Source organism: Strix aluco, chromosome 1 (assembly GCF_031877795.1).
Source record: "Strix aluco isolate bStrAlu1 chromosome 1, bStrAlu1.hap1, whole genome shotgun sequence".
Lineage (NCBI taxonomy): Eukaryota > Metazoa > Chordata > Aves > Strigiformes > Strigidae > Strix > Strix aluco.
Genome location: NC_133931.1, coordinates 137,459,703 through 137,473,787, shown reverse-complemented (window position 1 = coordinate 137,473,787; position 14,085 = coordinate 137,459,703). Strand labels below are relative to the sequence as shown.

Genomic DNA, 14,085 nt, shown 5'->3' with positions numbered 1-14,085 from the left:
AAACATAGATGTTTTTACTAGCTTTGCATTAATTTCAAATAAAATAGTAGATAAAAAATAGTTATGCAGATCAGCAGTAAGAATTCTCTAAGTAAGTTTTTTATAGTCAGCTGTATTTTAGTTAGCCAGTTTTAACTGTATATTCTTTGAGTAGGGCTGCATCCTAGTAAATTAGCAGACAGAAACATTCAGTTACTGGACAGTTACTTTTGCCCCGATATAGATACATATACCAAGCAAACTGTATTTTGAAATTCATCCACATGTGCTTTTTTGTCCACCTTCCATACATTTTCTCCTATAAAACGGGTAAAAGATTGTTTGGGCTAAATGTGTCTTCTTGTACTGTAATAACTATAGTCTTCTTGAACTATGCTTAGAGTCCAGCCAGTTTTTCCGCTTCCCCACGTAGGCTGCTAAGGCTGGGTGTGGAGGCGTGCTTCCTGCAGAGCCAGGAGCTGCAACCCTGTCAAGGTGGACGAGGAAGAGCGATATCAATACCAGTCTTCCCTCTCTAAAGCTAAAGAAGTTCGACCACCGTTGACAGGAGACATCTGTACTGCAGACAAAACTCTTTCTTAACCATGTCTGGGTCTACTTTAAACTAGGTCAAGTGAAGCCCACCCAAGGAGCTTCCTCTGTGAAGTTAATAGTTCAGTAGCCATCATATATTGTCCTCTGGGTTGCTACTGCTGCATTGCTACCCACGAACTAGATAAAATCAGCTTTGATCCAAGTGCACAAAGTGGGAAGTAACTGCAGTGTAGATACTCCCTTAGCAGTGCTATTTTAAGCAAGCTCAGCTACAAATCCCAGAACTTCTAGGAACCTACCATTACAATCAGCAATGAATGTCTGTCAGTGATAAAGACATTGCAAATATCACCAGTCCTTCGGAGTCTTGGTAACTAAAATGAATAGGGCTGTTCATGTCATTATTTCCTTAGAATCCCATATGGGATCGCATCTGGAATATTTCCTTGTGCCTAGAAACAATAGCACTATGTTTTGTTTTGAAATCGCTCTATTCTGCGGTGAGCAAGTGTGCAAGGAAGTGCTGGCAGGACCTGACTGGGTCCCAACTCTACTTGGTTACTGAGGAAACCAAACTGCAAAAGAAGATTGTAGCTATCTAATACGTATCATGGTTTAGAACAAAGAGAGCAATTACAATAAAAATAATATTTACAGATACATTTGCAATTCTTAAACCACATTTACTTCATGATCTTCACAGGTTATTCTATTTGGTAAGTCTTGCAGGTACCTGGGGGAAAACTGTGTGTTTATGAAAATGCCCACCAATAGATCAAGCTTCACAGATTTTAGAACAATAGTCCACATAATAATCTTAATTATTTGTGTTATGTAGATAAATAGCACTTGCTCTTATCACTTGTTATTTTCCATTTAAAGTAATCTATCATTTGGCTAGGAAGAGGACAAATCCTGAAGTTCTGTTTGGTCATACTGGATGCAGGAACACAGAAGGGGAAGCAAACAGCAGTTTCAGGATTCTGTTTTGACAATTTCCTAATTCCTAAGGTTTGGACCATCAATTCACTCCCTGAAGTAGGACAAAATAGCTCCAGGATATGACAGTAGGAGTAATATTATCAGGTATGGAATTGCCAGACTGTAAGATGTGAGAGCTGTGTCTTGTTTTGTCCTTTGATTACCTTGAGATTCTTTCTGCAGACCTCTTGTACTAATTATTAAGATGGAAACAGCTAATGTAGAGATAGATAGAGGAGATTTCCTATTAAAAGGCGAATATTTTGTTGCCTTCTTCAGAGCTGAATTTTTGCAAGAGCCAAAAAACTGTCTTGATTTTTCCTAATGACACCTCTATATTTATCAGTACAGAAATATTTCTTTTTAAGTAGGCTGCATTTAAATATCTAGACAGATTAATATTTAGAAATGGTAGATGTGTTCTTAGAAATCAGGATAAGCTGAAGAATCATTAAAGAAAAGATGAAAGAGGGTCAAACATCCAACAATTATTCCAATCATTACTCCATCTGTTAGCTCTACTAACAGATCTGTAGGTGATGTGAGTATATGTGATCATTTCCTTAACTCTTTTTTCCACAAAACTTGCATTTCATATCCCAAGCTTAGCTTCTGCTCTGGAGCTATTTTGCCTCCTCACCCTTCAGGATAGCCAGACAGACCTTGGATCCTCTTCCATATCAGGGAAACCTTATCAGGCTCCAGAAGTCATTACATCATATACCCTGCTCAGCTTAAAATGCAGTACCATTACAAAAACACTGTAGAAATAGTCAGAGGGTTACAGCAGCTATTTCTATACACTTTGAAATGAGACTGTCTGCCTTTGAAAGAATGATTTCTATTGGCAGCTATCCACTGGTTGGATACAACTATACAGATGTAGGGGTGTCCCTGGAAAATATCAGCAGTTAGACCCAACAGTGAACAAAAGAAATTACTCTACACCTGGCATATATGGCATCATCACCTTCCCTCCTACATTATTGGCATTCAGATCATGATGTCTATTAAATCTAGAGGCTAACAGAAAGGAAGCTGAAAAGAGCACTGGAAATACACTGTCAGGAAAGAAATCTTGCAGCGAAGAACAGCTCAAGTTTGCAGAAATAACCAAACCACTGGAGAGACAGTTTGGACCAGACACAAAGGGTCACATTTTCAAAGTTTTTACATGGCTGAATTGGACTTTTGTGCCCAGAGTAGAAGATGAAAGTAGAAACTGTGTCCACTAATCATTTTCAAAGTAGGAAAACCAATGTAAATGGGCAAAAATCACTTGGGCTGCCAAAGTCTGCCAAAGGCATATCAACAAATGTTTGAAGAAGGAATTAATGATGGAAATTTCATGTGCCCAGAAAGTGATCTGAATTGATCCTTGAGAATGTGGAGAGAATCTGAAACTACAGGAGTCTTTACTGAGCTGGGAATTCTAGCAATATTTTGCATTGTCCTTAGCAATGTCATGTTTTAAAACACCAAGTTTAGCTTCAGTGAAGATTATTGTGGAGTGCAGCTAGAGATAACTGACAACTGAAACTATTGCTAGCATAAGGTAAGGAGCATGAAGTGTCCTGACAGAAGCAGAGGAAAGGGAGAAGGCAGGCAGGCTCCTCAGGGATGCCTAGGCTGTAGGGGGAAGTATTACAAACTCCCTTTCTTGGATACACAGTGCAAGAAGCGTATTAGCACCAAGACTGGGCTTTGTTGCTCTTAGGGTTGCCTATGGTTACAGAGGACTAAGTTTGAATATCTCACAGGTCATCTGCGTCCGTATATTAACAATCTCAAAGTTTCTGCAGTTTCTGTTTATATATAAGCACTTTAGGCAGGTATTTTTATGATCCACTGTCACAATGACATAAATAAGTCATTTTTCAGTAAGGAATAGGTTCAAAGGCACAAAGGGTCATTAGCACCTACCAGTCCCCGAAAAACAAGGGATGCCTTGGAATTATGTAACAATTATGTAATATTCTCTGTTTCCTTCTTCAAACCACTTCCTGACTAGCATTGCCTACTTTGGGGACTTTGATGTCACCATGCTGACCTCTGGCACATACTTGTTCCAGTTTCCTAGCCTATCTAATTCTCTATTTCTGGGCCAATTTCTGGACTCTGGGTTTATGCAAGGAGCAGTTGACAGGTGGTTTAGACTCAGTGTTAATAATTTTCTAGTATTAGACTCAGTTTAACAAAGAGGATGTGAGATTGTGACCAAGTTTACCATGCAATTTAAAATTGATCTCATGCCATATTCACTTCCATGAGTATTTCCATTTTGGAGAGAGAAATGCTTACCTGTTCTGGTAAATAACCCCTTTTAACGCAGTCCAGGCCTTCTTGGCAGAGCTCATTGCCTAGCTGGCAAGCAGCCCCAGATTCACACTGAATTCCACAAAGGAGAAAATGCCAACTTTTCATCATCAGCAGGAAAGCTGCAGAGTATGAGCTTTCCACTTAAATTACCATCCCCTCCTAAATGCCAGCTCAACAGATTGCAAGAAAGAAGCACATACTTCACACGCTGGAAGAAAATCGACCAGTATAAGTTTTCAAGCATGCTTGGGAGCCAACCAATCACAATGTTTTGTCAAATTCTGCTTCAGACTGAAATTCAAGCCAGAAGAATATTTACTAGAAGATGTTAAATTTAGTCACTTGAAAATGTTTTTGCACTTAGGGCCAAACTCAGCCTTGGCTGCCACAGTCAATGAGAGCAGGCATGCATTCTCTCTGTGCCTTTGTTGCAGGGTCCCGCTGGGCAGAGCACACTGTGGACTGCACTACTCTGTTTCCTCTACGCAAAGAAGAGCATGACCCCGTCTGTGACTAATTATCACTTGTTATAGACCATGGCAAACTGCTGTACCACGTAGAACTAAGAGACATTGCCCTAACCTGTAAACAGATCAAAGGGACCATGATGTTAGACCGATTTCTATGTCCCATGGAAATATCCCACCTGGCTGCTTGAAAAGGGATGGGATGAAGGAAGAACTAAATCCTTAGTTTTTCACTCAAAGAGTTTTGTGCTTGACGGAATCCTTCCTTACTCTCTCTGGCTGCAGAAGAACCCCTAACTGAATGCAGTTATGCTGGAAATAAGCTGCAGGATTTAGGATACTGAAGTCAAGGAAAGCTTATCCCTGAGGGCTTTTTAAATCCAGGTAGTGTTTCTTCAGCATTAATGTGGAGGAAAGAAACCAGAACCTATCCTTGCATGTATAGATCAGCCTTACTCACTACCACCTGGCACCGAAAGGCACAGCATAGGTCTTTATAGCACTGAAGCTAGGACAGACAAAATAGTGTGGAATTTCCATCCTGCATGACAAAGATTCAGTGGAAAAATCTCAATATTCAACCCAGTTTTCACACACTTCTTGAAATAACATAAAAATCTTACCATTTAATGCTTTCTTAATTGACGTATTATGTATATCTAGATATGCTTTAAAAATAAGTATTTGAAACTATACAACCAATCTGTGAAAATCTGTGGAATCATTTAAAGGGTATCACAATAAATGAAAGAATTGAATTTTAAGCAAAAAAGTATATCATTATCTCAGAAATGCTTAGGTTGAAATGCAAAGTCTCTTTTCTAATTATCTGAATCCATCATTTCCTTTGTTTTTACAGATGCTCTTTTAATGGACAAGTTCTCAAATCATGTTGAGAAAATTCAGAGATATTTTAAATCAACTGATGTTCATCCTGCCTTTTTGTCTTCCTGAAGGATTTCCATGTTTTCATTTTGGATTTCAAGGGAATCCAGCTGCTTAATCTCTTCTCACCTCTTAGGAAGATTTCCTTCCAAAGAGATAACCTACAGGGTTCCTAATTAGCTCTGCAAATGGTCAAATGGATTCTTCTCAAAGTGACATGGAAAATTTCTGCTTGTACACAGAAGCATGAACAAGAAAACCTAAGACCCTGAAATATTTTTTTAAAGTATTTTTACACGTAAACTTCCTAATTAATGATTTTATCTTTATAACATTTATCCTTACCTTTATTTCTATAATTTCAGTTTTAGTTTTCTCATCATTTAAGGAGGGATTCACACAACCAAACCAGAATGAGCCATTTCAGATACTATAGGGTGTCTTGCCTGATTTCCAGTTGCCTCTCAGAAAGGATGTGGATCTCCTCTAAGTTCTGTGTTAGGTCTGCCAACCCTGTACTGATGTCCTGGATATCTAAGGTATCTAAAAAGGCACAGGGCACCTCTGTTTAGGGAATTGGGTCTTGGAAAGAAACAATTAATGATATAAGTACCTCCAATCAGAGAAAACCAACAATTATTATGCCCTTTGTGTTTCTGTCAAAATGTGAAATTATTGTTCAAAAGTAATTCTGCCGAGAATTTCAGAAGTATCAACCACATGTAGGTGGGGCTGATAGCTCATTTAAATTCTGAGCTCTTCTAAGAAAAATCCACAACTGTATGCAGGAATTTCCTGTGCCATGCTCAAATTATTTAAAGATTAACTTGATAGTGTATTCTTTTCCTAGTAGCTCCACTTGCATTTATTAAGAGAAGAGTAAAAAGTTATCTTGCTAAACAGATCGCTGTGCTACAAGTCATATATAACTAAGCGCAAAACATATCTATTCTGGATAGCAACTTGTTTTCCTTCTTGGTGTTCAGAGAGAAATTAAGAAAAGCATTTTTCACTTGTAAATTTGATGTTACCTCTACATATCAGACCAGCTCTCCATGAAAGTTGGAAGTTGTGGCTAGTTTTACAATTCCTCTTTTTTTAAAATGTTATTCTGCTGGTAATAGAACATATGAAACAGTGAATTTCTGTCTTGACAAGTCCTGGCCAAAAACAACAAAAGAAAAGAAAAAGTTTTCAAAAAACCCTGCAAAATGTTTATGAATTCTAATCCTCAGCACATGAATAAATACATCTGACAAACTGCAGAGTATCTTACAAAGGCCTTTCCCAACCTTTCTAATTTGAGTTCAATTACATGTGTAGTGTTTAGAAACTGAAGTTCACCTTGCCAATATTTTTAAACTAGGGTTGCACTGCATACGGTTATTTGTAAAAGTGAAGGGCAGATAATAAGTTATAATTATCCTATTAATCACCTGTAAAGAATTGCATTCAAGGAAGAATGCATCCTCAAATTACAATAATTCGTTGTTTGAAGAGAAACATTTTTTTTCTGTGCCTGGCAGGAACACACTTGGAGTTTGCTGTGCAAGTTCATGAATATTATGATGAAATCAAGCGATGTATATGCTATGGGCCATGTGGTGTAGATTGCCATAAATCTATAGATGTCAACAAATGTGATGATTTCTAACTGCTAACTAGGTATCAGACTTCCTCATTAGTGTCTACTCCTCGGCAACACCTTTACTTATTCTTTTAAGGAAACATCAGTTTCTTATGGTAGTGTTGGTAACAACATGCTCTCTGGAGTATTTTTCTCTTCTTAGCAAGCACAGCGTATTTTCTCTTTGAAATTCTGCTGCACCAGACCATTTAATGCACGTCCCTGAAGACAAAGCTGTGAGTAAGAGCATGTGAAAATAATGCTTATTGCATGAGATGTTTCAGGTTATCACTGATCATATTTGTTTACAAGTGAATTAAAAATGGCTGCATGGTTATGTTTTTCTTCATTCTCAGTTACTGAATTTTTGTCTCTCCTGAAATTTGCTTTGCGGTATTTTGCAAACAGATAGACTCACAATTTATCTAATTTCCTGGCTTCTAGTTATGCTAAGATAAAATGGAAGAAAAATCTCTATTCCAGTACACTTATTCAATTCCTTTTTCTCACAATTGGTATTTTTTCTCAGATAATGGCTAGTCAGTGACAGCAGAAATAGTAGTTGGGTGTGATATAGTGTTAAAACAAAACAAGACTGTTTTCATAAATGGGTAGCACCACCAAATGGTCATAACTGGATAGAGGGACCCAGGCGCCTACACAGAGGAAGACACATCATATCACCAGCATTGTACAGTTTGCATTAGTCCCACAAGGGTGCAAATTTCAGAGAATGGGTTTAGAAGGGCAATGAAAAGCCACTGATGCCATAAGACACTGCCACAGGGAAGATGATATCAGAGAATATCAATGAAGTGGCCTGGAACGGCAGTTGATCAGGAAGGCAATGCTGCACTCACTAAGATTGTCAAATGCCTTAAGCTAGGTTTTGTAATCTATATTTCAGCACATAAATAAAAGGACCAACACTGAGCTGAGCATCTTTTTCAATACTGCATGCCACCATGCTGGAAAACTCTCCTTATGGGACTTGTCAAAGGTGATAGTAGATAAAACCCAGTGATAGCTTTTTGTGGACATGTCTACTTCTTTACATTTCTGAGCATATTTTTGAAAGAGCTATCACTTTATTTATTGCATGTATAATGTAAAAAAATAAGCATAAAAATATGTTTCTTGATGGGTCATAAAGATGAAAAACAAAGGTTTAAAAGAACATTTGGAAAATTCTTCTATCCAGTATCCATCAGAAGACACATAGCTTCACATTATTCACATAGGTATGAAGTCTTGAAGTGTAAGGAAACTGGCGGACTACTTTGCAGTTTGGCACTAATACATTTGATTGGAGAGATTATATAGCGGTTGCCACTTTCCCTGGGGAAAAAAAAGTAACACACTGCACTTTATAACAAGATCTTGCAAAATTCACAATTTATGGTAAAGGCTTTTGTGCTTTCATAAATTATTTTGGCTGCACCTTCAGCAAGCTTATTTTCCTTCTCACCATATTTATAGGAGAAAAAGATATTTTCTTGTGGACAAACAGAAAAATTTTCACTAATATGAATGCTTATCTTGTGTTTGTGTACATAAATAGCACATACTCATATTTACTTAGTCTGATAGCCCACTCTCAAAAGTTTTTAAATTATATATACAGCATTTGATAAATCTTGGACAGTCTATTTAAATTACATACAGATCAACCTGAATCTTCATTTATTCATTTAAAAAAAACCATTTTTGAAGTCTTGGACACATTTTTATTAATGTTCAATTTCAAAAGCCTCTGAAATATGTTCTTTCACATGACAGATGAAGTGTCAAAATACTGCAAAAAATGTGTCTTTGCAATACCCACATCCTAAGATTGCTAGATACCTTGTAAAAGCCATTTTTTTTCCATGATAGTTGTCTTGGAAGGTCTGATCCTGATAGATGATATGCACACCAATGACTAACAATGATGTCAAGTCTGGTATTCCACAAAACATCACCAAAAGCAATTTTGAGGTATTAAACCTTACTCAGAACTGGGAAACACTAAAGGATTTATATAGTCATCTAATTTAGATGTATTTATCCAAACCATCTCATCCAAGGTCTGATAATTTCTAAGACATATTCAAATTGCATGGTTTTTATACCAAATGAAAAAAGGACTGATGCCATTGTTACTGAAAGAAAATCAAAGATAGGATTTTCATCAAACTTGGACCATTCTCTCCACCTACTATGATTTATGTTTTACCTCATTTCCTAAAAGGGCGTTTATACAGGCTTCAGATGCATCACAGATGGCAGTAAGGTCATGTCCTCCCTCCAGTGCCAGCACAACACGGCCATCCGCTAGCTTCAGCAATTGCTTGGTTAGGTGACCAAAACCTAGTATTCAAATACAGTAGTGCAAATAATTAAAGCAGAACAGATATTACTAGCATATTTCACATCTGCTGCATGAGAATGTAGAAAGCTCATGGATATTGCACAGGGAGCATGGGATATATTTAGTCCAGTGTCCTGTTTCTGACTATGGCCCACACCAGATGCTTTGGAGTTAGGTCTATGGAATTTTGTATGAGACAGATGTGAGATAATGTCCCTCATGCTGATCCCTAATAGCTGGAGATTAGTTGAAACATGAGGTTGTCTCTCTTCTTACCGCTGTTAACCATTATCACCCTGGATTCTCTTCCTATTTGCACATCAATGTAACATATATCCATGTTATTTAGAGAGATCTTAGATAAACCTGGTCACTTATGGCATTGATACAACAAATAATATTTGTAGTTAAACTATGATACTATAATTAAAAATATTTGTATTTTTCAAATGAGATGATGAAATTTTTATTTACAAATTGCTTCTTCTTTTGTATTTGGTGTTTGAGTATAATATACAACCATGGACTGAAAAATAGTAGAAACATATGTTACCTCTTAGTTACATTTTGAAGTGTTTTTGGAAGCAGCACTAGCAACTAGACCACTTATTTTGATTCAATGTTTTGGTATAAGTTGAAACTGTCCAGAACTTCATAGGGATCTCTACTAGTATTGCTCACTCCTGACCAACAATGTTCTAAGAAATTCTGCACCACAGCCAAAAATGATGGTACTTCATTTTGTGTAGTGATCTATAACTACATAAACACTACAACAAAGATTTCATCTGTGATTCAAGTAAAATTAATTTATTTCTTTTTTAACAACAAGAAAAATTGCATGAAAAAATGTTAATTTGGAGAGAAGATATTGGAGAGAAATTTTGTGGTAGTTTCCTAGGACAGCTATTGTTTTTGATGAATCTCCTTTAAGTGAGTAATGATAAGTAAAGCTTTGAAACTATTGAAGTTAAATACCCATCACATCTTGTTCTTAACTTTTCCAGTTGGTCTGTTCTAGTTGCTCTACTGATGGTCATCACTACTCATTCCAGTGCATTTCATAGCCTTAAATAAAGCATTTAGAAGGTACCTGCTAAAGCCTGGGGCTCTATAAAGACAGGAAAATAGTTTTATTATGTGAAGAAGGTCATCAAAAATTAAAAACTACAAAAATGACAAGCATATTTTCTGGAGAAATTTTCCAACACAGAGACTCAAGGCTTGATCTGGCAAACAAGCAATCTCACAATTAGTTCCATTTACATCTTAGGACTTTTTAAAGCACATGCCCAACTGTTTTTAGAACAGGGACTTTAATGATACCGGATTTGGTTTAGCTGTGCAGACAAAAAAAAAAAAACCCAACAAAAAAAAGACCCTCTACTTCCCACTTAATCTATAGATGATCACAGAACACTTGAAGTGAAATATTGTTTCCTTAAGCCACTCCACAATCTTCTGTACCCTCTGAGAACTGCAGTTTTGATTCTAGCAAATTAACTACATTGTGGTTCAAATTACATAGAGGGTTGAAAAACAAATAAAACCTTAAACTCTCATTTAAGCACAACCTTTCCTCATGAAAAAAAACACCCACCCAATCCTCTCTACAAAAGTTCAAATTTAGACAGGATAATAAAAATGAAGGAAGGAGTGGAATGAGGATAACCTTTGATCTTTAGCCAATTTCTACTTTCTTTTACCTACAGGATTTATTTCTGTCTGCATGTTACACGTGCAATCTTCGGATTCATAAGAGAGTGCCAACAGCGTAAACTGAGTCGTACATATAGCATTTAAAGGAAATGAAGAGGAATGAACAGGCGCAGACTCCCCACATCTACAACTCACCCTTTGGGTCTGCGAGAAATTCAAGAGCACTTTTAAGACAACATTATCCTTCGTGTTATACAGCTTCTGTGAAGAAGGGAAAGCTCTATCATGTTTCCCCTGCACATTTTGAAAATTTTGTATGACCACAAATATTGTTACTGCCACATCATAATTTTCTGAGGTGTGCGTGGCAATAAATGTAAAGACTCTGGCAATGTCTTTCTCTTCTTTTAGGCAACCATACATAATATAACTCGTAGACATTGTTACAATGTTAGTTTGCCTGCTCGGTTTCCTAATGATTTTCCTAGTATCAATGTTATAATAATCATCCCTGTCTGAGTCAGGATGCAATGAGCCATACAGAAAGCATCTTTCCCAACAGAGATCACGGTAACAAGATAAAGTGTTGCCAAACAAAATCAACATGATGGGGACTTTTCTTCAGAGTAATTACCCTGAGAAAGTAAAGGTGACTTGCTAGAAAGGGAGGAAATAACTTTAGCCAACAATACCAACATTGCCAGTGACTGAATGAGTTATGGAAATTCTTAACAAAGAAACTTGGATCCTGTGTCACTGCAGCAACCTAGGAAAGATATTAGCTTCCTCAAGGAAATCCCCTGGAGTGCAGAAGTAACAAAATGGAAAGAAAGGAATCCCAGTCAAGTAATGGTTTTAAGATGGGCTATAGTTCATGCCAAATAATTAAGAAAAACAAGAAGAAAATAGTAACAAGCACAATTAAAAGATTCAGTCATCTCCCCTGATATAAGGAGATCAAGCACATATTTAATGTCCCACTGACCAATTCTAAAGTGAGAAAGGAGTCAGACAAGCATTTTGAATCCTGGATCTTCCAACTCATATGAATTTGTAGAAATCAGCAGCAGTTCTTGGCCCTTCTACTGTGCCTGCTGAATAAGGTGCCAGCTGTCATACAGTGATTCTAAAACTGTGTGCTTTCACAGTGGTATATAACAGTTATAGATTAGTGGCATTTCATAGAAACAGAAAAATTTCAGTTATAAAACAGAAAGTCATGTCAAAACATCAGTGCTGGATTTGCAGTCCAGCCTTAAATGGGCATTGCTTCTTTGAGGGTGCAGGTGTCTTCAGGCCATTTAGAGTTTGAGTACCTGACTCAATGACAGGCACTATTAATCAGGGCTTGAAATAGTCTTGGCAGTATCCACAATTATTTGTGTCCATAAACATAAGCAAAAATGTCACATATTAATAATAATAATAAAGAAATATTATGTCAAAATCCAATCATTTTAGTCAATAAGTGAGAAAAGACTATACATACAGGGGTATTTCTCAGATCTTGTAAATGTGCTCAGTGAATTTGTACTTCAGAGAAGTAGCAGCATTTTTAAAAATTAGGTTCACGCAGTGTGCTAGGAAAATCTGAGTGTGGTTTTGTGCCAACTATTATTTTCATAATTTCTGTAATTTAAATGGTAAAAGTACCTCTTTCCTTCACAGATCCAATATTTAGACATCCAAGGTAGAATTTACAAAAGCACTAAATATTCATTTGCTATGAACCTATTACAGACAATGATAAACCGTTGATTTACACAAGAAACATTAAAACACTGCTAAGTAGTTCTGAAAATCCTGCTCACCAATTGGTTTACATTGTCCTGACAAAAAAACCTGTGGGTGATCAATTGTACATCTAAGCACAAAAGACTAGATTAAAACTGAAACCATAATAAACCATGTTATGTATTGGAGAAATATGTAGTATATGAGTTGTTATTTGCCAACCTTTGAAGTAAAAATAACTTCCAAAATTAAAACATAACACGTACTTTTTAATTATACCCTTTCCCCTCCTACAGTGCTAGTAGTGGAGGAGATACAATATTCAGCCTTATGTAAGAAAATATTCTATTGTGGGAAGGCAGAAAGAGAGAAAGTTAATACTGTATTATACTAATGAGCAAGCTGCCAGGCTGTTATTGAAGGATGTAGTGTGCTGATCACTTGAATTACCATCTAAGCAATTAATTCACCTTTTAGTAGACTGATGTCCCAGTAAGGGCACTGTATTTTTTTTTTTTTTCTTTTGTAACAGACAAGCTCCCCATGCACTTCTCTTAGTTCTGCCAAACATCAAGGAATGACATACGTGAGGCTTCTGCCTCATTTGACCAAAGTTGCTGGAGCAACTATACTCTACCTGGACTTACTGAAAATCAAGAAAAAATGTTAAACCCTATAAAAAAGAGAATCCAGAGTTATTTCAGTTTTCTGTTTTTGTTTTTGAGGTATCCTTACTCTGACAACCTGAAATGGAAAGTGGCAAACAGAGAGCTGGTAAAACACCTCTTAACCAGGCCAGTTCCCCTACCAATGGACTCATCACACAACTGTGTTGTGTATTATGGCTAGACAAAGTAAAAATAACAAGTCAATTTGTGTGTACAGCCTCCCATTTTGAGAAAGAAACATTTGAGAATGAAGACAATTTGTGGATGTTATTCTTTTCACATCCTTTCCTCAGCAGACAGGGAAGGGAACCTCATGGATGGGGTACACTCCCAGTCAGCACCGCAGCACTCCTTATTTGCATAAACAGTCATATATGCAACCCAATTTCCTTGCCAGCAAATGTGCAAAGACCCAGTTAGTGGGGACTAAACCTGCCTCAGAAGAAGACAGACTCCTTCCCTCTCCCCCACTGTGCATAAGGAGAGCAGATGTCTCCTGCACAGTCAATTTTTGGGTTGACAGCTGGCCGAACAGAGCTGTGGCGCTGGCCCTTGCTCAGGGAAGGCAGCTGGTGGAGGAACAAGGACACATGAACAACTGAAAGGTTGGCAAAACTTTGGAGTTATGGAGGAAGCCTCCACTTTCTCAGCTTCAGCAGTGGGGCCCCAACAGCTCTTTCGGCTTCAGCGTCTTAAAAGCTACAATCCTACCCTAAATTAAAGGCAGAGTTCTGGTGAGCTCCTCTGGCTACTCAGAGCAGTCTGGAGAGGAATACACGCAAAACAGAAAATCTCCACAGTCTCTGTCCTGGACCTCCAAGCATGTATTTAACTATTATTTACCATTTAATCATGTCATTA

At 37.3% G+C, this 14,085-nt stretch overlaps 1 protein-coding gene across 12 annotated transcripts in view; it reads right to left on the bottom strand.

Annotated features, from left to right (window-relative positions):
* Positions 1-14,085, bottom strand: part of HDAC9 (histone deacetylase 9) — a 489,787-nt gene that overhangs the window by 21,477 nt on the left and 454,225 nt on the right. For 11 of the 12 annotated variants that reach the window (XM_074836930.1, XM_074836921.1, XM_074836937.1 and 8 more), the window contains one exon: positions 9,029-9,162. In XM_074836930.1, coding sequence (XP_074693031.1) covers positions 9,029-9,162 — 134 coding nt within the window. Of the gene's footprint in view, positions 1-7,978; positions 8,152-9,028; positions 9,163-14,085 lie in introns of those variants that run through there. The other variant, XM_074836945.1, reaches the window with a different exon arrangement.